General features: G+C 40.4%; 1 protein-coding gene across 1 annotated transcript; it reads left to right on the plus strand.

Moving 5' to 3' along the window:
• Nucleotides 1-211: 211 nt before the first annotated feature.
• On the plus strand, nucleotides 212-24,953 carry LOC115022384 (macrophage mannose receptor 1-like). Its single transcript, XM_029453365.1, has 32 exons — nucleotides 212-339; nucleotides 588-944; nucleotides 1,196-1,366; nucleotides 1,555-1,710; nucleotides 2,077-2,199; nucleotides 2,953-3,090; nucleotides 3,201-3,380; nucleotides 5,440-5,594; nucleotides 7,906-8,019; nucleotides 8,536-8,651; nucleotides 8,790-8,938; nucleotides 9,028-9,227; nucleotides 9,840-9,958; nucleotides 10,436-10,508; nucleotides 10,631-10,790; nucleotides 10,991-11,029; nucleotides 12,697-12,860; nucleotides 12,984-13,045; nucleotides 13,800-13,900; nucleotides 16,314-16,456; nucleotides 17,146-17,251; nucleotides 17,942-18,069; nucleotides 18,197-18,235; nucleotides 18,341-18,382; nucleotides 20,020-20,122; nucleotides 20,719-20,951; nucleotides 22,315-22,480; nucleotides 22,744-22,911; nucleotides 23,001-23,117; nucleotides 23,417-23,572; nucleotides 23,987-24,022; nucleotides 24,118-24,953. Exons 1-32 carry the CDS (start codon nucleotides 234-236, stop codon nucleotides 24,366-24,368), a joined length of 4,371 nt encoding a protein of 1,456 aa, XP_029309225.1. The 5' UTR covers nucleotides 212-233; the 3' UTR covers nucleotides 24,369-24,953.
• Nucleotides 24,954-26,071: the final 1,118 nt, after the last annotated feature.

Here is a 26,071-nt window from a genome sequence, read left to right on the forward strand (position 1 = left end):
CAGGGCTGTAACAATTGCAAAGAAACACCCAAGTGCACAAATATTAGTATTTGTCCCTCCCAGTTCGGGAATAGTTGACAAATAAGTCTGAGAAATTATGCTGATTCATTAAATAAAGAAGGAAAAAAAAAACCTGACGACATGAGGTGACAAGTTGGGTAAGTGTTCATAAAGTCCTCCTCTTTCCACAATCATTCGCAGAACTCTTTGAATCCTCTCTGTCAAATGCAAGAATGAAGTCTTCAGCCGTGAGACATCTCAGAGGAATACTAAGAATGAAGATAACGTGCACAGCCTTTGTGCTCCTCATCCAAACAGTACAATGTTTGGCTTCAGATGGTACAGTATTCCAACTATTCATTTTAAGCTTTTTGTGGGGTTTTACAGAGCAGGTATGTTAAAAACATTGGTAACTATAACTGAGACATGTGGTTTGTTTCTGTTTTTCTGTGAAGAATTGTCAGTAATATTGTAACAAAAAATCCAATTAGATAAAACTCTTGTGGTAAACTACAAAGCGTTGTTTAGAGGATTTGCTGATTTTCTTCTCCGTTCTATTAATTATTTGCACATTCTTTTATCTACAGATTCAGCGTTTCGACTAACTACTAAAGCTACTGGTTTTTGTTTGGTCAAAAGTAATGGCTACTGCTATAACATACGCTGGACAACTGGTGACCGACTTCAGGTTCAATGGGCACATCAGTGTCTGGGAGCCCAGGGGAAAAGTGTGGGAAGTGAAATAAGCCTCTACGAGTGTGATGAAAACAGCGACCTCCAAAAGTGGGAATGCAAGAATGGAACAGTGCTCGCCCTCAAAGACCAAGAGCTTTACATTGAGCTCACTGCGGATAACACAGCCGTTCTCTCCAGAACAGTAGGACCCAATAACCACCTCACCATTACAGGGACGTCCAATGGAGCTTGTGCCAGAACATACAGAGGTACAGTGTAAAACACTATTGTTCGTCTACACTAACTCCTCACCAGGAATTAGTGCGCCAATTATTTGTAAATCTTTAGATGGATCACATTTTCTCAATTGAGTTAAGAAGATGAAAACAGACACATTGAATGGACTCCATCCCAGCTTTGAATTATTTTGCATCATTAGTAATGCGTCATATATTTCCATACATTTTTTAATTAGTACAGATGTTATTAAAGTAATGCAGCAATTTTTTTGTTCTTTCAGAGTTTTACACAATTGGAGGAAATGCAAATGGTAGGCCCTGCATGTTTCCCTTCATGTACAAAAACAACTGGTACACAGACTGCACTACGCAGGACTCCTCCGATGAACGACTTTGGTGTGCGGTTCAAACTAAATATGACAATGAAATCTGGGGCTTCTGCCCAACTAACTGTGAGTACTGCTTGTTTTATTTTACTGTAGTGAGAGAATGGTTGCAATGCACAATGTTTGAAGTATAATGAAGTGGATAATGAAGGATTTCAGGATAATAATGGCCATTATTTAATTTATGACCTTCCACTAGATTACATTTAAATCAGCCTCGAGCATTTCCATATTTTTGTATGTGTATTTCACAGCCAAAGAACACTGGAATAAACACATTACAACAGGAGCGTATTACCAGCTCAACACACACTCGGCTCTGACTTGGCCCCAAGCTGAAGCCAGCTGCAAACTGCAGTTGGCCTCTCTGCTCAGTATCACAGATCCTCACGAGCAGGCTTACATCACAGGTAAGGTGTCACCGACTCTGATCTTCATCAATAACTGCTTTATAAAAACAACAACAACTTTAAAAAAAATGAGTTAATAATGAAAAATGTGATTGAAAAAAATGCTTAAATATACATTCTTTACTACGTGACTTGTATTAATATATTTAAATGATTCTGTTATGACAGCAGTCATATTATATATATATATTATAGATGAATTATTATATTATATATTATTATTACTCATTATTATTTTATAATCTTTGTTTTGCACACACACACACACACACACACACACACACACACACACACACACACACACACACACACACACACACACACACACACACACACACACACACACACACACACACACACACACAGCACTACTAGGGGCAGAGGGCAGGGGACAGGGGGACAAGCTGTGGACTGGGCTGATAAAGGACCCAGAACATGGCTGGCAGTGGTCCAATGGGAAGCCTTACCCTTATCTGAATTGGGACTCAGGTAAGTTTGAAATCCACTTCAATGCTCTGTGTTGCTGTTCTTATAATGCTAAGATTACTGCATCTCTGATATATCCCCAGCTGTACTTTATACGCACCATGTTGCCTTTCAGTTGTAAAACTAATATCATTTTTACTTAATACTGACAAACCACATCAAGGTCCCCAGCTACACTGCAGATATGTAACGGAGGACTTCTGACTGTTGAGCAGTTTAGATTCAAGACTTACAATAACAGTAAATTAATTGATCAAAGGGACGTCAGCCTTGCTGTTTGCATTCATATCTAGTCATCGTAGTGTACAGAATAGTGTGCACATTTATAAAGTCACATGTAGTACACCATCTCCATTTCCAGTGAAACTTGCTGTATTTTAGATCTTTAAAAAAAAGTATCCTCGATATACACATGCCAACTCATTTTCAACATCATGATGACTTTTCACCACAATATCAAAAATATTCAGGCAAATCATCACCTCAGCCCAGCTCTCAACCAGCCCATCATTCTCATTTATTCTTTGAATTATTTTCCAAATATGCTGTCCCTTATGTCTTCATTCATTACAAGATGACGTTTACACGCAGGCATACACACACCCAAACTAAGTTATGGTTCTTCATTGTTGTTTCTCCGGTTCTTCTTTGTATTACATTTCATAATGGTGTCATTTGAAAGCATTTTAATTCCCTTAGGTGTTATAAATTACGCTTGTGTAAGACTCTGACATGTTTACCATCCTCTTGTTATAGGACATCCACTTCCTGAGCCAGGACAAGACTGTGCACTTGCTGATGGTAATATCCAGTACTCCTGGCAAAGTTCAACATGCAGCAAGAAGCTGGGCTACATCTGCTACAGTGAAGGAGCTGTGGCTCCTCCTACTCGAGGTAAAGAAAAATATACATTTTATTCTAATATTTTGTCTTTGGTTAATTGTGTGGTATCTGTGACTCCGTATACATATATCCGTATATTTCCTTGTTCTTTTCATGAATAGCTGCTGTGACAGGATTCTGTTCAAGACCTTGGATTCCCTACAATGGCCACTGCTTCCACCTTAATAGGACTCAGAAAACATGGTCTGAAGCTCGGAAAGCCTGTCGCAAAGAAGGAGGAGACCTAGTGAGCATCCGTGATGTGGAGGACCAAAGCTTTGTCATCTCTCAACTTGGTTATGGTACGTGAGGACATACAAATTAAATCTTTGCAACAAACAATACACCTGTGAGGTTGCAGGCCTTTCCTCTGCTGCCACCCTCAGGCAAAACTTTACATACCTGCCCCTCTGATGGTATGGATCTAAGAATAACAGTGTTTTGTTTTCTGGTATGTTAGGAGCTTCAGTCTCAGCCATCTATAGCCGCCAGTGTGACTGTTGACTTTGTTAGATCCGCGTAGGTCGCGCCCTGGTCCCTCAGGGGCGAGTCTCGACCAACTCTCCAACTAACGGGTCCGAGTCCTAATCCTATCAAGTTCCGTCTTAACTAGAATATAGCGATTGCTTGCACCAATAATCCCGTCAAAATGAATAGCAATGTGAATTTGGCGGCTACCACCGGTAACACACTAATGCCATGTCTATCTAATTTACTTATCGGTTGGAGAGAGAGAGAGAGAGAGAGAGAGAGAGAGAGAGAGAGAGAGAGAGAGAGAGAGAGAGAGAGGTCGGATCGCCATGCATAGCAATCCTATTCTTTCTGTGTGACGAAGGCCTCCGGGCCGCTCTTGACTTTGTCGAAAGTCCTATGAGGTTAGTCCGTGTCAGTCGTCCATTTGCAGAGAGAGCATAGAAAACTCTGAAGATCCAATTTGTGAGTCCAAGCTGTTGGGAAAGTGGTTACTCCCATCCTGCGCTTCGGTCAGCCGCTTGGATCACTTCTTCCAGAGTCTTTTTGGTGTTGTAGTCTTCACATCTCTCATCTCGAATGAAGTCGCAAAGGAAATAACCTCGAGCTTGTGTCAGCTCTCTTCTTATATAGGCCTTTGGTGCTCGCCTCTGCTCCGCTCTTCCTAAGTCCATATTTGTTCCTTCGGTTTACAATATGCCCGTGACGTATTGTTTGATGACGGTCTTAGGATTTAACAATGCACCTCTTTTGTCCATTTACGGCCTTGCTGTAGAGTCCTCTATCTTCTATCTATATATATTCTTTCCAGCGCTCATTATGTACGCTCTTGGTGAGCAACAACATCTTAGGTATGTTCCTAGTGATAAGGCCATGCTATAAATGGGTTACAAGAGCATCCTTAAGCTAGGCGCCAGTGAGTTTGTGATAAGGCCACGCGTTTAGCGAGGTGTCAGTGAGTTAAGACAAGGCCTTTGTGCTGAACATGTTTTCCATAGTTTACTTCATAAAATGGCATGTATCAATGTTACAATGGTTACACCACACAATTACATTTTACACCACACAATTACATTTTGAATTATGTCTCCTAGTTACGAGTCTCTTCTAAATCACATCTATTAGATCTAATTAGTAATCACACAATTATATCTCCTAGTTTCGAGTCTCTTCTAATCACACATTGATTTGAGCATTTAAGAATCATCGTTATAATATTCAGTCGTTATAATATTCAGTCTCTGTGTTACCTATTTCACTCCTTGGTTCAAACCAAGGACTGTTAGGGAAGGATTGTTGGGGAGATGAAAAGGCCTGATTCTCAACATACTTGACAACTTATACTCCTATTTTTTTTAATATGTGCGATTGGGGAGGTAATCGGTTTTCCCAGGAAATTTAAAATATGAGCCCAACTCGTCAATATCATATTCTTAAGTAACATATTGACACACGCAATATGTTCGTCCAGTTTGACAAACGTCAAACTAACTTTGACGACCACCTCCTCTTTTGCTTCCACTTTTCCCAACTGGTAAAAACCGAGATGCTTTTTTAAACAAGCAACATGACTGATAATTAACTGTTATCTGATCCTGATGAATCTTGTTTTGTATTTAATCATGTAGCATTGGGAAGTCGTTCAGTTTTTTCTTTTTTAACTTCCTGCAAGTTTTATGGTTGCCTTGAATGCTTTAGGGTTAGGGTTCACTATGTGTAGCACCTCAATAACACAGGTAAGAATTACTTGTCAATGCTGGACACAGATCTCTGGCCCAGTATGCCTCCACCTTCCCTATCAATGATTGCAAGTGGCAGAGCTCCAGAACAAAGATACAGTATATCACAGGCGGTTGAGGGAAAGGTTTTTCTTTCTTTCCATGTCTGCAGCGTCCACTGACGAGCTGTGGATTGGACTAAATGACATAAGGACAGAGAGGCTGTTTGACTGGAGTGACCACTCTATTGTCACCTTCACCAGCTGGGAGTTTGGGAAACCTGCTGTCTTTACTGACGAAGACGACTGTGTTCTCATCAGGGGAGAGGTAAGGAGCACCATGTGGCTATAGTACATATGCTAGCCTCTTTTAAAAGTATCATTATTTGTCCAATGATGGCAAATCATGAAGCCATCCTGCTTCAAAGCAAACCAGCAAATTGTGCAGCTATGCATCACACTTTATTTCACTGAGTATATGAAAACTCCTTTAGTTCCAATCAAGGGAAATGTCGATGCTACGGCATACAATAATATTTGAGTGTGCCTCCAACTATGAAGCAACAGTTAAGGGAAGGCCCTTTCATGTCTCACACATCTCTTGATTAACACTAAAAGCAGACTGATGCTTCCTCAAACCTGCCAACAGTTAATTTATCTGCTCTGTTGTCAGTTGCAAGTTTCTTGAATTGTTCTCCATGATGAGACTGATAGCTGTCGAATACTATATTCTTTAATCTCTAAAAGGTGCTGTGAACACACCAAGCACACTGGCTTCCCATTTACCTCTGTGAAGAAATTGGAACATGTGTCACAATCTGTGTCCAAAAAGACATTTTCAACGCCTCCTGCATTAACAGCAGCCTATTCTTGACATTAATGTGTCACATAGTCTGTACGTAAGCACCTGGGGTCTATAGCAGCGTATATCTTATTAAGACAGTGTGACCCCCAGTGGACAAATAGGAACAGCAGAGCAGAGGAATTAATGACTCCTCTTCAATCCACCTTATTCACCTAAAAGTTCACCTTATATATGCTTCCTTTGGGCAATATTATAAGGAACCACTCTATACACTTTCATTGTTATGCAGATGATACCCAATTATATCTATCAATTAAACCAGATGAAACCAATAAATTAGCTAAACTTCAAGCATGCCTTAAGGACATAAAAACTTGGATGTCTAGCAACATTTTGATGTTAAACACAGACAGAACTGAAGTTATTATACTTGGCCCCAAACGCCTCCAAAACGCATTTTCTAATGACATAGAAGCTCTGGATGGCATTAATTTGGCCTTCAGCACCACTGTAAGGAATTTTGGCGTTATCTTTGATGAGGATCTGTCTTTTAACTCCCACATAAAACAAATCTCAAGGACTGCCTTCTTTCATCTACGTAACATTGCAAAAATAAGACACATCCTGTCTCAAAATGATGCAGAAAAACTAGTCCATGCATTTGTTACTTCAAGGCTGGATTACTGCAACTCATTGTTATCAGGTTGTCTCAAAAAGTTGCTTAAGACTCTGCAGTTGATCCAAAATGCAGCGGCACGTGTATTGACAAGAACAAGGAAACGGGATCATATTACTCCTGTATTAGCTGCATCTGCACTGGCTCCCGGTAAAATACAGAATATAATTCAAAATCCTTCTCCTGATTTACAAAGCAAATAATGGTCAGGCTCCAGCATATCTTAAAGATCTCATAGTACCATATAAACCAACTAGAGCATTGCGCTCCCAGACTGCAGGGTTACTTGTAGTTCCTAGAGTCTCTAAGAGTACAATGGGAGCCAGAGCCTTCAGCTATCAAGCTCCTCTCCAGTGGAACCAGCTCCCAGTTTGTGTTTGGGAGGCAGAAACACTCTCCACATTTAAGAGTAGGCTAAAGACTTTCCTTTTTGATAAAGCTTATAGTTAGGTCTGGCTCAGGTTTGCCCTGGATCAGCCCCTAGTTATGCTGCTATAGGCTTAGACTGCCGGGGGACACCTCCCTGCTCTCCTCCTTCTATTCCTCTCTCCCCCTCCCTCTCCCTCTCCCCCCCTCCCTCTCCCCTCTTCTCCCTCTCTATCTGTATGTATTTATGTAATTGTATGTTACTAACACAGCATCTAGGGCATCATCCCCGGAATTCCTGTCTCTCATATGGCACTGATAAAGTTAGCCTACTGCCCTTGTCCTGCCGGACACCCGGAAGCCTTTTTGACATTATCCTGGATTCATCCATACTTTGTCTGTTTTTGATCACAACATAATTTCTGTCAAATGGATGTTGTATTTGTACTATGTTGTTTATCCTGTACACACGACATCTATTGCACGTCTGTCTGTCTGTCCTGGGAGAGGGATCCCTCCACAGTTGCTCTCCCTGAGGTTTCTTCCATTTTTTCCCCCTTTAATTATGGGGTTTCTTTTAGGAAGTTTTTCCTTGTGCGCTGCGATAGATGCTGTACAGTCTGTAAAGCCCACTGAGACAAATGTGTAATTTGTGATATTGGGCTTTATAAATAAATTTGATTTGATTCAGTTGGCCGGATTGAACCCTTTGGTGGGCCCGTTCTGGCCCTCAGGCCGTATGTTTGACACCCCTGACATAGATAAACGTTTTAATGTGCTCCTTTCTTGCAGAATGGGAACTGGGCTGACCGTGTGTGTGACGAGAAACATGGCTTCCTTTGTATGAAGAGGAGTGCCTCTCAACCCTCTGGAGATGAAGTGGAGCAGGATGTAGACTGCAAGACTGTGCGTGAACTTCACTTCTTCTAATGCATGAAAACACGCTTGTCTCTGGGAAATAAACAAAGTTAAACCCTGTGTCTCATACAGGGCTCGGTATTCTACCTCAAAACTTTCTGATGGTCAATTTGTGTCCACAAAACGGAGCATTGATGATGAAGTGCAGAAAGATCCAAACGCTTAAATACCTTCTTGGGTTTTACGACATTTTGAAAACGTTGTTGAGAAAGTACAATATTCATTTGAAAGTGACTGATGGTTTTTATTACCAGCCCCAAACTCTACTTCCTACAGCTTGAATGACCTGTAATTTAAATACGGACACAATTTATCTTTAGCTCAAAGAGAGAATACATGATGGAAAGTGAACATCAGATATCTCAACATAGTGTGGAATACTCGGCCAAAGAAATGCAGAGTGTCAAATATCATGGTTGTTTTGTTTAGCTTTGTGTTCTCTGAAAATGTAATATTTACACTAACAACTTAATGATATTTTCCCTTTTTTGTGTTACAACCCAGGGGTGGAAAAGATATGGCTCCTACTGCTACTTTGTAGGAACGGAGACAAAGACGTTTGATGAAGCCAAAGATGACTGCAAGAGCTCGGACTCGTACTTAGCTGATGTTTCAAAAGGGTAAAAATGAGCAAGCTAAATTTCAGAAGCTCCGATGTAATGGGACGTTTGAGGATTTCTAAACAAAACTCAAACAAAAGATATTAATGTACTTCATTATGAGAAATCCTGCGTTCCTAATTGTGCAAATATTTCCAGAGTGGACAATGCCTTCCTTGTCAGCTTGGTGGGGATGAGACCAGAGAAATACTTCTGGCTCGGCCTCTCAAACCAGAAAGACATTGATCTATTTGTGTGGACCAACACAGACTCTGTGACGTACACTCACTGGAATGCTCAGATGCCAGGTATGGAACAATCTTAAACTCCATCTGTAAGGTGTGTCAGAAGGTAGCTTCACAATTGACATTTCACCATTTTCCCTCAACAATGCAAGGTCACCAACAGGGCTGTGTTGCCATGCAAACTGGGGTTTTTGCTGGCCTCTGGGATGTGCTGCCCTGCACCAATAAGGAGAAATACATCTGCAAACACCTGGCAGAGGGGGCAGTTTTAACCCCTGCACCACCGACTGTTCCCCCTCCCATGTGCGCGGACGGCTGGACTCGAATAGTGACAAGAAATGTCTGCTATAAGGTAAAATCTAACGCAGCTTAACATAAGTGAAACAAGTATACCTGCATTTCTAATATATATGCAACCTTGGTTCTGCCATTGAGTTAAGTTAGCTTGATGAGTCTGGCAAGAGTTTCGACTATCGTTTATGTAATGTTTATAAGTTATGCATGATATGCTCTGTCAAGGGCTGGATAAGGCACAACTTGAGACAAACTCATCTTTACCAAATCTTAGGTTAAGACTATTAAATATAAAGACTTTTTCTTTTATCTACAATTTTCAAATGTAAGTTTTGCTGATCTTTCAGCCTATCGTAATAAACTGAATACCTTTGTTATTGTTTGGTTAGGCAACAGTTGGTCAGACAAATGATTTAGAAGATCGTGATGGACATTTGAAAAAATCAACAATTAATTGATTAATTAAATGATTCAATGTGAAAATAATCATACATTAATCAATAATGAAGATAATGACCCATGTGAAGCTCTGTCATTCACACACTGAGAGAACCACAGTTGCATCATAACATGTAGTTGTGTCTTTGGAGAAATCATTTTATTAATTTACATGTAAAGTGAAACTACTTTAAACCTTTAATTAAAGCAGAATGTTTGCCTTCTGTTTAAGTTATTTTCAGATTCATCTATCAGCACGAGGACCTGGTATGAGGCCAGAGATTACTGCAGGGCCATCGGAGGAGACCTGCTCAGCATCCACGGTGCTGCTGATCTAAGACGTATACTAAGGTACAGTATGACCCAGTCTCAGTCTCACTACAGGTCATTTAGCGGACACTTTTATCCAGAGCGACTTACAGTGAACTAACTACAGGGACAGTGTCCCTGGAGCAACTCAGGGTTACGTGCCTTGCTCAGGGGCACAATGGTGGCAACCCACGACCTTCTGGTGTTTGTTTTGGAAGGCGTACAATCAGGCCACTAGGCCATCCCCATGAGTTGCATCAAAGACCACTGTTAATATTCCAAGATGCTGTAAATGTGTCCTGTTTGACAAAGTTAATATCAAGTGATGAGCATGATTAAATAAGAAATTCAAGTATTTCAAGAGAGTACAAAATTGGCTAAATATAAAAGGTGGCTAGTGTTTAGGAGAACACTGGGACAGAATCATTAGATAACTATGAAATTAGGCAAAAGTTTTTCCCGACAACATTTTACACAGGTTGCATGTTTAAATCATTAATATAAATTGGTCCATTATAGATCTGAACCAGTCTGGATCGGACTTCATGCCCCCAACCCAGTCACCGGTTACATATGGAGCAATGGATCACCTGTGAGTTTGTAGTTTTCTCTTTCTACAATGGTTGAGTAAATCATATTTAGTTTATGGAACTCAATTAAATGAAAATAAATCCATTTGTCATTGCATGTTTAATTGTTTGCTTTTGTTTACAGGTAAACTTCCAAAACTGGAACAACGGAGAGCCAAACAATATAAACCATGTGCAATCTTGTGCTCAATTCAGAGTTGCTAGAGCTGGTTGGGAATATTTAGATTCTTGGAATGCTGTCCAATGTGAGAAGTACAGTGGATGGCTGTGTGAGATCCGTGCAGGTACAGCCTGCTCATTTGGTTACGTGGGGATTCAAAGAAATAGCGACTAAATTCTTTTGTAACATTTGTTAAAAGTTGAGCGAGCGAAGTTCAGCAGTGTCTTCTTCATGCGTGTTCAGGTGTTAATATCAAACCAGAGTTTCCCACTATCAACTTAATACTCTATATAATATATTTATTTGTAATCTATGTCCTCACAGGAGCAACTCCAAAGCCACCTCCAGACCCTGTCGCTCCTGGTAAGTGTGCAATTATGCTTGTGACTGCACAGAAATATGCTATTTTTTATATGATTGTTTAAGTACAACTGAAATGAAAATCAGTTTTTTGCTGCTTCATCATTTAGATACAATCAGTGAATTATATGTCCTCTGGTCTCTTTACAAGTCTTTATTTAGTTTTTTTTAATACAGATTCGGCGGGCCCAGCTGGAGTTTTATTGTGCCATGTACATGTGCATTTCCTAATCCTGAAAAAAAAAATATATATATATATTTTTGGAAAGCTTAGAATCTCGTCTATTTAGATATTGAGATGAAAATCACAACAGCAGGTACAATCAGCTCCTCAAACTAGCAAGCACACTCAAAATCCAAATTATAATTTTGAGCCCACTTACCTATAATATTTTGAAAAAAACGCTCCTAAACCATTGCCAGATGTCCACACGTTCGTTTCCGGTAAAAAGATATCCACCGTGAACATCGATAAAAGTCCATGAACAGCTGTGAATCTGTGAAATCAGCTGATCGATTTTTACATTTTGTTATCATAAACTGTCATAACGTAATATTTTGTGCGTTCAGCGCTGTCCAGTTACTTCCTGAATGTTAGGTGGAATCTTAGCGTTAGATTGACACTTAATTTGAGCCAATCGGAGCTTCTATGGCTTATCTTCAAACTTCATGAGCCAATGAGTGTCAACTTGATAAGGAAGTGTGTTTATACTTCACTTACTCTGTGTGATTACTACTAACAGGGAATATGGGTATATAATAGTTATTTATAAATAAATAAAAATAATATTTATTAATAAATATTATAATATGTACAAATTGCAGTTGGTGTATGCCTGGTGTTAATCTTAGAAAAACCTGTCTAATAAATTAAGTTTTTATCCCTTTTTATCTGAAATTTGGTGGTGAACTTGATAACACTTGGTTCTATGTTTCTATTGTGTATTTCAGCTCGGGACTACTAGCTGTACCCATCTTCAGGCATCTTTTTCAACAAAGAAATTCTAGCGGAGTGTATTTTCTTCAAATTTAGTATATTCAGACCACTATTACTCAGTGCCAGAAGCACTTGGAGTGATTCTTCACTATTTTGCAAGAGCAATAAGAAAGTTATCTTTTGCATGGGACCAAAATCATGCAGCTGGTGCAAATGGTTGAAGAGCAGCTTTCAATTTAATTTGAGTATGTCGTTTGTAGGTATTTTCGGGTAAATTCGGGTAAATTCGGGTAAGCCTCTTAAGAGGTTAGAAACCATCACCAGTCTTTGGCTTATGTTCACACTGACTCACACTACGCAGTACTTGATACTTAGTACAAACTTAGCTTCATAAACAATATACAAAATATTTATAAATACATTTGGCACAGTTTTTGCCTAAATAATGTGATGAGTTTTGTAATCAGAGTTGAAATAAAATGTATTTCTCAATTTCAGAGTCCCAATTTAGAGAAACATTTTTTTAATGACCTCTAGTGATATCTAGTCACAAATATATGTTTATTTGCTCTTGTAACGGTCATATGGGTTATTATCTAAGGCAATTGTATTTGTAAGCTCGGTGATATTACCATGTTCCTTCTCTGTGGTTCCATTAAATCTAAACTGCCTTTCTGACTCCATACAGAAAGGAACAATCAAATTTACAGATGTATTGATGATATATTTTCAGAATACAATAAGACCTCAGACGGGTGGATAGAACGGAATGGGACTCAGTATTTTATCAACAGTATGTCGATGGCCATGGAAGATGCTCGTAGCTTCTGCCAACAGAAGCATGGAGACTTGGTTACTATCGACAGTGAAGCTGAACGTGTCTTCTTGTGGAAACAGGTAAGCAGAGACATTTATATTACATTAAACAATTAAAGCGAAAAACAATTTAAGTGCAATAACCATAGAAACTGAAATGGAAGTACTGCTGGTTTTAGAGTCTGCCTCTGTCTGTGTGTGCAGATATCCAAAACTCAAACTTCTTACTGGATAGGCCTGAACATAGACCTTGATGGAACATTCGAGTGAGTATGAATTAAATACAAATGAGAAATAAAATCTGAAAAATAAGTCAGACTTCTTGGAAAAATACGTCCCAAGAAAAAATATATGATTACAAGTATGAAGTGTATAAAACATCTCAAATACGTTTTTATTTATTAGTTTTGAACCTGGAAGAATAACACACATAATACAGCTCAAGCCTTTAGATGTGAATAAGTTTGTCTTTATGTTATTAATATTCTCACAATGCAGTGATATTGATATGTAGGATCTGCTCTCAGCACCGACCGTCTCTCTCTCTGACGCTCATCAACTCGTTATTTGTGGTGTAATGGACCGTAGTTGAACCGTGATGTTAAAGTCGTCAGGATGAGAGCCTTAGCCTTAGCTGTGGCAGGAGCAGCAGGTGCTATGGATTTATATTATAATGCGTTCAGGCTTTATTCAAACGCTGTATTGGGCAGCAGTAGATTATAGCGTTATCATGATGTGTTTGTATGTAATTTAGTTACAGTTAGTAAAATATATTTTTTGGGTCAAAACTAATATTTAATTTAAAATACAATAATTTATTTCCTAAATATTTGAGGTCAGTTTTTATGCAAATAACCACTATAGATGACAATAACAAAGTAAAACAATTACATTTAGAATTTATTTACAAAATGTACAAAAAACACAATTTTTTTTGGGGACCCACTCAAATGACCAACCTGGGAAATGGTCAGATGTGTTTGTGCCAAAATTCAACTGCTTTGTTTGTGTTGTATTAAGGTGGATGGATGGTTCTCCGGTGGTGTTTCAAATGTGGGCTGAAGGTCAGCCTGATTTCAAGAATAATGATGAGAACTGTGCTGTCATGGTGTATGCTACTGGTGAGTGCACTGGAATATGATTCACCTTCACTGACACACATGCAAATGAGAAATCAAAGTATTTAAATTGTAATCCTTAAGATTTCCCATAGTTAATTCAGCGACACCCGTGGTGTCCTGTGGTAACAGCAAGTGTAGTTTTACACTACAGCAAACATTAAATAAGAAGCTACTTTGCCAGGAACTGATGTCCATTCATCCATCCATCGTCTACCGCTTATCCGGTGTCGGGTTGCGGATGCAGCAGCTCCAGTAAGGAACCCCAAACTTCCCTTCTCTGGGCCACATCAGCCAGCTCCGAGGCGTTCCTAGGCCAGTGAGGAGACATAATCTCTCCACCGAGTCCTGGGTCTTCCCCGGGGTCTCCTTCCAGCTGGACGTGCCTGGAACACCTCCCTAGGGAGGCGCCCAGGTGTCATCCTTACTAGATGCCCGAACTACCTCAACTGGCTCCTTTCAACGCAAAGGAGGAGCGGCTCTACTCTGAGTCTCTCACGGATGGCTGAACTTCTCACCTTATCTCTAAGGGAGACGTCAGCCACCCGATTGAGAAAACCCATTTGAACAAGAACCCAAGTTACTTGAACTCCTTCATTTGGGCTAAGGGCTCATTCCCAGCGATGAGATCCTCAGACCACCAAACTGCAACCCCTCTCCTCCACGACTACGCCTCGATATCCTGTCCATGAGGAGGCCAACATTCACTGGGAACGAGTCCGACTTACTGCCAAGTATCCGGACACAACTCTTGCTTTGGGCGTACAGGGATTGGATGTCCCTCAGAAGTGACCCTCTCACCCCATACTCCTGCAGCACCTCCCACAGTATCAACCGGGGGACCCGGTCATACGGCTTCTCCAGATCCACAAAACACATGTAGACCGGATGGGCGTACTCCCAGGCCCCCCTCCAGGATCCTTGTGAGAGTGAAGAGTTGATCCGTTGTTTCACGACCAGGACGGAATCCGCATTGTTCCTCTTCAATCAGAGCTTCGACTACCGGCAGAACCCTCCTTTACAGTACCTTGGAGTAGACTTTACCAGGGAGGCTGAGAAGTGTGATACCCCTGTAGTCGGCACACACTCTCTGGTCCCCCTTTTTAAATAGGGGAACCACCACCCCAGTCTGCCACTCCCTAGGCACTGTCCCAGACAGCCCCTCAACACCCAAAGCCTTCAGCATTTCTGGATGGATCTCATCAAGTCCTGCGGCTTTGCTACTGTGGAGTTGTTTGACTACCTCAGTGACTTCCGTCAGGGAAATTGACGATGATCCCCCATCAGCTTCCAGCTCTGCCTCTACCATAGAGGGTGTGTTAGTCGGATTCAGCAGTTCTTCAAAGTGCTCCTTCCACCGTTCGATAACCTTCTCAGTCAAAGTCAGCAGGGTCCCACCCTTGCTGTACACAGCTTGGATGGTTCCCCGCTTCCCTCCTCCATGGTTTTCCAGAAGCACCTTGGTGCCGACCGAAAGTCCTTCTCCATAGCTTCTCCGAACTTCTCCCACACCCGCTGCTTTGCCTCTGCCACGGCAAAGGCTGCCGCCCTTCTAGTCCTTCGGTACCCTGCAACTGTTTCCGGAGTCCTCCCGGATAACATAACCCGGAAGGACTCCTTCTTCAGACGGCTTCCCTGACCACCGGGGTCCACAACGGTGTTTGAGGGTTACAGCCCCTTGAGGCACCTAAAACCTTGAGACCACAGCTCATTAACGCAGCTTCAGCAATACAGGTTTTGAACATCGCCCACTCAGGTTCAATCCACAGGGATGTCTGAAAAGATCTGATGTGATGATCCCAAACAATAACAGGGGCTCCGATCAATGCCCACCAACCGCTATCCGAAGATAGGTTTCAATATTTAGATCGGTGGACTCTATAAAGGCCGATCCGAAGAGCCGGATCAGATGACGCAACGATTCTGAATCGAAACGTTTTTAATTCTATTTTTTCTGCGAGTCAATCTGACAAGAAAACAACACTAATAGTTCATTAAAAACTGTGTTATATATGATCTGATTCTGATAACTTCTGCCCCGAAACAGCGAGAGGCGCGCGCGCACACGCACGCACGCGCGCACACACACACACACACACACACACACACACACACACACACACACACACACACACACACACACACACACACACACACACACACACACACACACACACACACACACCAGTAATGTCAACCTCAATCTGATTTAATGCTGCTCCAAAGTGAGTAGTTTTTCACCTGAAGTATAGTTAAATTGGTTGCATGTCTGAGGAGTTGGAGATGTAAAAGCTCACCTTGGCTTCTCTTTCTTGTTCAATTCTAAGTATTTAGAATTTAACCCCATATTTGATGTTATATTTTAATTCAAATATTTGTTAACATGTTGACTTTCATGTCTTGGATTGGTTCACAGGGTTCTGGCATGATTACAGTTGTGGGGTTGAGCACAAGTCCATCTGTAAACGCAGTGGCTCATCACCTGCCAACTCCACTGTGGCTCCCACAGTGGCCCCTAAAGGTGGCTGCCCCCCCGACTGGAAAAAACTTAACTCTAAGGTCAGAGGTCAATTTAAGCCTTTTGAAACGAGTTGTGTTGAATGGCTGGGAATAAAACTGTTAGAATAGAACAGAATGTAATGATCAGAGCTTGCAATGACATTGGCCTTTGATTTACAACAATGTCTTTTACATTTAGATCCTTTAGGTCAGGGTTTCTCTATGGGAGTGGCAGTGTCCCCCCAGGGGGCGTTCAGAGGACGTCTGGGGGAGCTGGAAGCAATATTTTAGATTTTTTTTTTAGAAAAAAAAAAAAATCCTAATCTAGTCAGATATAGAATATAACCGGCGACTGACTGTTTGTCCTGGCCAAGGTCAGGGTCCTTGAACACAACACAAGAGGAACGTGTCATCACGTGGTCACGTCATGTCAAAAACTTCAATATTAAACGAGACTGTCATTGACATCAGCGAACGTGGCATGGCGAGTGTAACAAAGAGAAAGGTGGATGCGGAATGTTCCAGGAGAAATGGACGAACGATTATGGGTACGGGGGCGCTGGGCCAAAAAAGGTTGAGAGCCACTGCTTTAGGTCATACATATTTATTTGACGCTCTTTTGAGATGTCATATTAAATTGTTTTGTCATGGGGAATTGGAATCGATGTACGAACGAGGACAATGTTTGAGTGGCTGTATTTAGTGTATTTTCAGGACTTGTAAATCTACTTATCGTTCCTCACCTCTAGTGTTACAGCATCATTAACAACCAGAAATTAACATGGGATGGAGCGAGGAAACAATGCCAAGCTATGGGTGGAAACTTGGCCTCTATTTCCTCAAGACATGTGGAAGGTTTGTTTCACATATTGTTTGTTTCCTGATAAAATATACAGCGATCTTCTAAACTTCTTCTCCTGTTCATGGTTGCATGGTCAGGTATTGCAGAACCTTGAGATGGCAGGTAACAGATACATTAGCTGACATTACATCGGACACTTTTCTTTATTTTGTATTTATTTTGTATTTGGTGATGGAGGAGTTAAATTAACATTTTGAGTTTTGAAAATAGTATTCCGCTCACCGCTGCATTTAACTTTAAAATGTAGTGGTGAATACCATTTTTTCATATCGCAATACAAATTGCAGAAAATGTAATATCGCAGTTTCTTTCTAATATGGTAAAACCCTAATTTGTACATTAGTAGTGTTGTAGCACAACATGGAAGTCAAAGCAGTGCGCTGTTTATTTAATGTGAAAGCGCAATAAAAGAAATGTTGTCACTAAAACCAATGAATAAAATAATAATCGTGATTATCATTTTGGCCATAATCGTGCAGCGCTACAGTGAATGTCACTGTTTCTGCTGTTGTCCAGTCTATAGTCGACCTACATGTCAGAAACAGGTGTACTGTACAGTGCACATCCAGAAGTAAAGGGAAAGATAGCATTGTGTTTTATTAATATTTAGGTTTAACTGGAGGGGGGGAAACTACCATGTAAATATCTGATCTTTAAATCATTGTTTCATGTTACATTTTCAGTGTTTTTGATTTCACAAATGACTGACGCACCTACTACAGACCTTTGGATTGGTTTTCACAATTCATATTCAATGGGATTTTATTGGACTGATGGGCGACCGAGGCAATATGTCAACTTGGACTTTAAAGTAAGTGGACAGAATCCGTGTTGTGTTTTATAATGTAATGGGAGTGGACTGTGTGTAGCACTCCTGATCACTTGTGTGTGTGAAAATGTGACATTTCATTTCTCTGTTGTCTTTTCCTCTGTTTTAGATTCACTATCGTCAAGCATTTTATAGTTCGGATATATGGGTATTAGTATACATCACGTTGACACAATCTATATTCACTATTGTAAAGAGTTAAATGCTTTTTTATTATTTTTAAATAAATGTAATATCTTGGTTTACATTGCAGGCTGCTGCGGATGTATTAAGACATATAAACATAATCCGACAGGTAAGAGGTTTTTAAAACTTAATTGTCAAAATAGAGATGCCACTTACTTTTTCATGACTTGGAGACACATTAGAGTGCACTTTTGTTTCGTAACAATCACACAACCACTTTTCATTACACTCTAACAACTCAAACATCTTGTCAAATGTAGTCGATTGAAGCAATAAATCCCTCAGTGCGTGCTATATTGACCGAGAGTTCACAGCTGAACATCCTGGAAAGCTCAGGGAAGGTGGGGGGCAATTCTCTCTCAAACATTTTCCACTCACCTCCCTGAACTTGGCTTTGAGTTCAGAATTGCACTGCAGGTCAATAAGCTCCATTTGAAGCACAGGAGGGGCATCTTGCACATCGAAGGAGAAGGGGTCAGCAAACATTTGAAAATGGCCTCTGTGTATCTTGAAGTCTGCAAACCTGTGATCAAATTCGTCCTGCAGTTTTACAATGGCATCAGCATACTTCTCACCACTGAATGGTGTGCCCACATTCATGAGTGCCTTGCATTCTGGGAAATGGCAGAGGTTTGTCTGAGAGAGCTGGGCTTTCCATAACACAAGTTTTGTGGAGAATGCTCTGATGTTGTCATAGGCAGCACTGACAAGCTGCCCCTGGCCTTGTAATTTCTTGTTCAGTACATTCAGCTCCTGTGTGATGTCAACAAGAAAAGCTAAGTCCATGAGCCATTTGGGATCACTTAGCACAGGAACATCCCATCCCATCCTTCTCCATGAAGGCTTTCACTTCTGCTCTCAACTCAAAAAACCTCTTCAAGACGTTTCCCCTGCTGAACCAACGTACCTCGGTGAAGTAGAGCACATCCTCATATGCTGACTCTATTTTCTCCAAAAAGGCGCGGAACTGGCGGTGTTTAAGCCCCTGGATCTGATATGGTTGATGCATTTCACGACAGACATCACATTGTCAAACTTCAGGCATTTGCTGCAAAGGGCCTGCTGATGGATAATACAGTGCAGAGCAATGGCCTCCTCCACACCCTCATCTCCCAGTTTTCTTTGAACAAGTGCCACCAGTCCATTTCTCCTCCCTGTCATTGATGGCGCTCCGTCGGTTGTTATTCCAGCAAACCTCTTCCATGGTAAACCGGCATCCACAATGGCATCACACAGCTGGCGGAATATTTCCTGAGCGGTGGTCTGGCCATGCATTGGAATCACTGTGAGCAACTCTTCCATCACATCAAAATTGTCGTCAACACCGCGGACATACATTGCGAGCAGTGTCAGTGATGTCTGTGCGCTCATCAAGAGCGACTGAGTATGCACGGAAATGTTTAGTTTTCTCACGCAGTTGATCGTATATGTTACCCGACAGGTCAGAAATGCGCTCTGCCACTGTGTTGGCTGAAAGGCTGATGTTGCTTAACTGACCCTTCTTTTCCGGACAGACTATACTTGCAGCCTCTAACATGCACTTTTTGATGAACTCGCCATCTTTGAATGGCTTTCCCGCCTTAGCAATCATCTCACTCACCACATAGCTAGCTTCGACTGCCGCATCACTCTCTTTGCTTGCTTTCTTGAAAAAATCTTGTTGCCTCAGTAGACATGTTTTAAGATTGAACTTATTATTACTGCTGTTAGGGGTACGCTCACTATTCTCTTTCTGTGTTTCACCAGAGACATTGTGCCGCCATAAATATGAATTCTTCCCTTGGTATTGGGAAATGGTTACCAAAGTCCTGCAATGACACCAATGGATTTGTCTGTCTTAAGAATGTTGGTGAGCCTATCTTCTGACCTTTCTCTTCGATACATACGGTCTAAAAATGACTTTACATTAGTACACAATGATTTGCATATTTTCTTGAAGTATTTCTTAAAGCGGCTATAACCGATTAAGTGACAAAAACCATGTGACAATGTGAAAAAGGTCGCTCATAGAGATGAACCTACAGATAATAAGAATGTGCAGCTTCCCTCTGCTCTATGGCGCGTGATATAGAGTTTCAGCTCATTGTTTAGCTGTTTTATTCAGTTGTTTTCAGTTAAAAGGTCTAAAAACCCACTGTACAATACTTGCTAAGCACTAAAACAGCAGAGAGGCACGAGAGAAGCATGACGGCAAATGAAAGCTAATGTTCTGTGTAATTGCTGGATATGCTGCAATTTAAAAAAAAAAGCAAGTGTTTGCTAAGAAATGTGCCGTATGAATTTAAAAGGTGATGATATGTCAATGCCGTCTTCACAACTCATTCATTCAGTCAAAATCAGTTATTGGAGGTTTAAGGAAGTGAGTCTTAAGCATCTGTACAACAGAGGTCTTGGTCTTAAGATGAATGGAAAAACTAAATGTGTCTAATTTCTCACCCTGAACAGACCCTTCTCTCCCAGACTCCCCTGAACCAACACTTTCTAGCGACTATGTCAAAATATTGAATGACTCTATCAAGGTTGTTACTCAACAAATGAGCTGGGATGCAGCCAAAAAGCTCTGTGAAGGAGATGGTGCTAAACTGGCTAGTCTGCGAAATAAGTGGACACAGGCCTATGTTGAGTTGCTGGCTTTGAGTCTCAAAGCTCCTGTGTGGATTGGACTGAACAAAGATCAGGTACAGTGCTGAAAGCCTCTAAAATAGCACATAGAAAAGTAAGATGACTAACCTCTGCTTGTAACTACTTTGAACATTTTACCTTATCATTTCAAAAAGAAAAACATTTATTTGCATTATAGTGAATGACAATGGTAAAGTGCTTAGTATAGTGTATTAGCATGTTAACATATGGTCAATCATTTGGAAATAAATACACTTAAGCTCATTAAAAATATGTTATCATAAGCATGCTTATGAATATGGACATTTGCTAAAAAATGATTTATATCGCTAAATTCGAACATTTAAATTGAAGGATACTACGACCAACCTGACACTTCATACCTGCGTTAGTTTGGCTCCGGTCGACTCGTTTCACCATTACATGCTAGTTAGCACGTCTTTCTACAGACGTACAATGGATCGATTTCTTATTTAAAAAAGCTGCACACCAGGTGGACAGAAACAAAGCGTGACAAACGAGGAAAGTTAAGATTTGGTTTTGGAGCATCAAACCACTGCAAATCGAGAGGAAGATGTTGGAGATGGAGTTTGTGGACAGACAACAGCTGCTCCCGTTATAAAAGAAAGGTACGAGCCATACAAGACGAGCAAAGTACATTTCAAGACAAGTGGACAGAGGAATTTTTATTTGTCCTCCACGAGTCGAACCCTTTGTGCTTAATGTGCAAACAAACCCGCTCTGGTTTCAAGCGAAGTCATTTGGAGCCACATTTCCAAACGACGCATCCAAAATTCAACGAAACTCACGCAACTGGAAGAGAAATTAGTACAAAATAAATATATAATATAGATAGAGCAGCTTTCTTCTGTTTCTGGAAAACAAAGGCTCGTACACAGGACAACTAACACAGCTGAACGATTAACTGAGGCATCTTTTGAGATCGCATGGATTTAGTTTCGGGCAAAAAAACCTTCTCAGACTCAAATTGTGAAAAACTGCTTTTTGGCTTCAGCTGAAATATTGTTTGCAGAGTTTGACAACATCATCCCAGTATTAAGTTAATCCTGTTGTTATTGAATGTATTGGTTGGCTGCATTGTATATTGTATGTTCTGGGTGGGATGACAGATTAATAAGCAGACAGGCTTTTTATGACTGGATGTAGCTTTTCATACTTTGCGGTAAAAGTGGCTCTTCTATTGACTTTGTCCTATCAATGTGGCTCTCACGTAAAAAAATTGTGAAGACCACTGGTCTGGACCAAAGCGGCGGACAGATTTCAAATTATGCACGCAGCTAATGTAGCTAAAATGTCATTCATTTATTTATTAATTGCTGTAAAAATCTGAGATTCTACATTATTTAGAAATTGTTAAATAATACAGCTAAATGCAGTCTGATCAATCTTTGCTTTCAGACCGATGGGTATTTCAGATTTATTGATGGCTGGCACCTCAGCTTTTCTTACTGGGGTGTAAATGAACCAAGCAGCGACCGTCCTTGTGTCTTCGTGGATGTGGATGGAAAATGGAAGACCGCTGACTGCAATCAGACCATGAACAGTGTTTGTCTGAGGTCTACAGGTATGTCAATTAATATTCATTTGAATAAATGAATGTGTAACCCATACTAAATGCCAACATGTCTTAATTTTAAGTTATTATCCTGTACACGTCAGAATAAATTAAATAGATGTTACCCTTTTACCTTTATATGCTTTTAGACGGGACACAGTGTTCCTCTATAACATATTATAAATAGTGCCTATTTCAATGCACTGGATTTGAAAGTATGAAAATATCTAATTAGTAGAACTCAATGTCATTACTGTCTCTCTCATTTACAGAGATACCACCAACAGTGTCAAGTGTTTTTCCAGGAGTTTGCCCTGAAGACCCAGATATATTAAGCACAGGCCACAATTACTTCTGGATACCATTTCAAGGTTACTGTTACGCATTTTTCACAGAAGCAAAATATTGGGCAGATGCATCTACTAGCTGTCTAAGACATGGTAAGTCATTTTGGTGGATGGTCTAAGATATTTCTAGGCACTAAAATGAATGTAGCTTTCAATAAGGACAACACTTTTTTTTTGTGAAGGTGGATCACTGGCCAGTATTGAAGATCGCGTTGAGCAAGAATTCATTCAAAGCCACGTAAACGTATTTAAAGACAGCATCCCCGTGTTCTGGATTGGCCTGTATAAAACTCGCAGAGGTACAGTCACATTCTCTGTTCTTTCAAGAAAGGTACTATTCAGTTCCACAGAGAGATAATACTATATAAAAAGAAAGAGTATGCTTGGTAAATAACCAATGGAGACAAATTCATTCATTCTAAGGTTATTTTGGAAATAAATGCAATGGTTTTAAAATCATTAATGAATTATTCTTTCTCATCATTTATTTGTATTGTTCACAAAGTGTGACTATTGTTTCCTGCAAGGTAAAAAAGAACATTAAATGAGACAGCTGGAATAAAAAGAAACTACTAAAGAAAAATCTCTTTGTCTCCAGGGGAGTGGTTGTGGTTGGACAAAACAATCATGGACTACACTAACTGGGCTGAAGGTCAAACAGATCGAAGCTACGGAAGGATTAATTCTCTAGATGGGAAATGGAATACAGGCCGACAGGTTCATCTCAGACCCTACATCTGCAAAACACCCAAAGGTATAATGCCAAGATCACTACAAAATATTTTTATCTTTTGAAACGATTGACTGTAAGATTAGACAATTATAGTCATAAATCATTGCCGTGACTTGGCCGAGAGACAGAGCAGGATACATTTTTGGACCTGGCTAACCGCAGCTTTCTGCCCTTGTAAACTTGCCTGATGCATATAAGTGATTGTGAATGTTAACGTATGTAAACAGGGTTTTATGAATAGATGTAAAACTGGAACTTATTGTTACTCGGCTCTGTCTTGTGCACTCCCAGCTGGTAGAGCCGGTGAAATTAGTGTGAATTCTTCTTTCACTACGCCATGTTTACCGTTGTTGCCAGGTTGGTCCATTATTAGGCTGATATCCTGTAGCCAGATTTTAGTGTACAATTGTCACATTTCCCTTCTTTTCTCTCTAGTATTACCACCAACACCAACACCTCCATCATCAGTATGTAAGTAACACCTCTTCACCTTCTTTATTTCTCACAATATTGTCACTTATTTTGTTTAGGCTGATCATCATCTTCTTTTTCAATCTGTGCAATAGTTGATCTTCGTCAGCGTGGCCACACAGCTTTGGCAGTTGTGGCGGTCCTTACTGGGATTGCCACGGGGGCAGTCATTGCCTTCCTCCTCTTCAAGAAGTTCGCTCCTCGCTTATCCTTCCCTGTCAAGTTGACCACCTTTGACAACCCACTCTTCTTCAGCAATGAGCGGTCACAGCCCGGTGTGGTTGACACCAATAAACTGGTAGAGAATGCAGAGGAGGAGAACCCTGAGCCTCTTATAACTGTGTAATGAAAACAATCTCATGGTTTGTGGCTTTCTCTTGTGCATGGCCAATGATTTCACAACCCTGTTCTGAAATGGGACGAAATTCTGAAATTTGTACTGATCATTTAAAATTCTAATTAATCCTGTATTTTGTTTTAAACTTATATTCTACTTCTGCTATCTTAATTCTTAGGATAACACTGTGTATATTAATATATGTCAAAGATCGGCTGCTGTGTAAAGTCAAGAGTTGTAATGTCTAATTTATCTTTAGTCTGATATCAAAAGCCAATCAGTTACATTTATATCAACGAAAATATGATTAGACAATTTTATTACTGAATTCTTCCAAACATTATAAATAAAAACTATCTATTCTATCCCCTTCACTTTAATCAGCAGGTGGTAAGCAAGGCACAGGAACTTGGCTTGGGTCTTGAGTTGTATCTGTATTTTTGATCTTTCTGATACTGTCCACGTCCTCCTGGAGACGCTGGGTCTTTTTTAAATAAAATGTCTCAACACACAGGATGAACTTTGCACAGATGTGAACTGTATGGTGTAACGTGACATACCTCTGCTAGTAAACAAACTACTACCTGCTTCTGAGCTTTCTAAGTTATCTTTATTGACTGTGTCCACAACGTTCCACAGGGGCCGACCTGCCGCCTTATTTTCTATTTTACAAGGACAGTGTGAGCACTCAGATCGAGGCTCGACAATCAGGCTTTGTTTTTTTTTATACATATTTTTTTTTATATATTCACAACTCACTTTTCACATTGAACAGGTGTCTGTCCCCGAGGGAATCCCCAGTGACGCCAAGACAAACAAGGTGACAGTCTTCACTGTGCTCACTGTACCTTACATTATACTCAGGCACGGATTGGACAATTACAGTATTGAAAGTACATGTTAGTAAATCAGAAATAACCCTGCTAGTGTTTTGCTTTACAGTTACAACATGTCTACTCCACATGTCTGTAAAGTAAATGTTGTTGGTATGGTCTTCAGTGTTTCCCCATCACCACACCATATTCCCTTTTTAAATGTAACACTTTAAAGTTTCTTTAAATATTTATCAGTTTCTTTTCCAAACATGTCACTTTTAAAGCTGTTACGCCCGTTATGTCCTTCTTATAAAACAGTGGCCAAGAACACCAGGAGTTGAGTGTTTATAAAAAACAAAATGACTGATGTGTTAACTGCATGACAAATTAATCAGAGCAAACAACGGAAAAGTCCTTCTTAAATTAATATAGATGAGTTGCTGACAAGCAAAGCAGGGATTAAAAGGCAACATTTTAAATGGAGGTCAGCTCTCTCCTCCTAAAAATGCAACAGGTCTACTTTACATCCCTTCCTGTAAACTTCACGAAGAACAATGAGGACAAAACAGCATCACGATCTACTTTAACAGAATATCCTCTGGTGTAGCTCCGCTCAAAACACCAAATCCGTGCCCACGTTAGCGTGTCGTTCCCTAATACTAAGCCTGTTTGTAACTGGTGCCGACAAAGTGTCTTCACTTCAGCTTTCTCTCCTCTGCTCCTCTCCGTGTCTGTGGAGAGGCTGCTTTCACATCACCTCAGGCGTTGGGGTGATGAGCGCAGGGTTGTGTTGCAGTTGTGTCACTTATAGTGAATGGCTCATTGATCGGCGGTTAAGTGATTGGCCTCCGCAGCGTGACGCCGGTTTGTGTTTCTCCAAAAGTGTGTTCTGGTTCA

The sequence above is a fragment of the Cottoperca gobio genome, chromosome 17 (assembly GCF_900634415.1).
Source record: "Cottoperca gobio chromosome 17, fCotGob3.1, whole genome shotgun sequence".
Classification (NCBI taxonomy): Eukaryota; Metazoa; Chordata; class Actinopteri; order Perciformes; family Bovichtidae; genus Cottoperca; species Cottoperca gobio.

Excerpts from the sequence above, each read along its gene's own strand:
- LOC115022384 (XM_029453365.1), top strand. The coding sequence starts at position 234 with ATGAAGTCTTCAGCCGTGAGACATCTCAGAGGAATACTAAGAATGAAG. Across the intron at positions 3,091-3,200 it reads TGTGGCTCCTCCTACTCGAG|CTGCTGTGACAGGATTCTGT; the intron begins GTAAAGAAAAAT and ends TTTCATGAATAG. Across the intron at positions 9,959-10,435 it reads GATCTAAGACGTATACTAAG|ATCTGAACCAGTCTGGATCG; the intron begins GTACAGTATGAC and ends GGTCCATTATAG.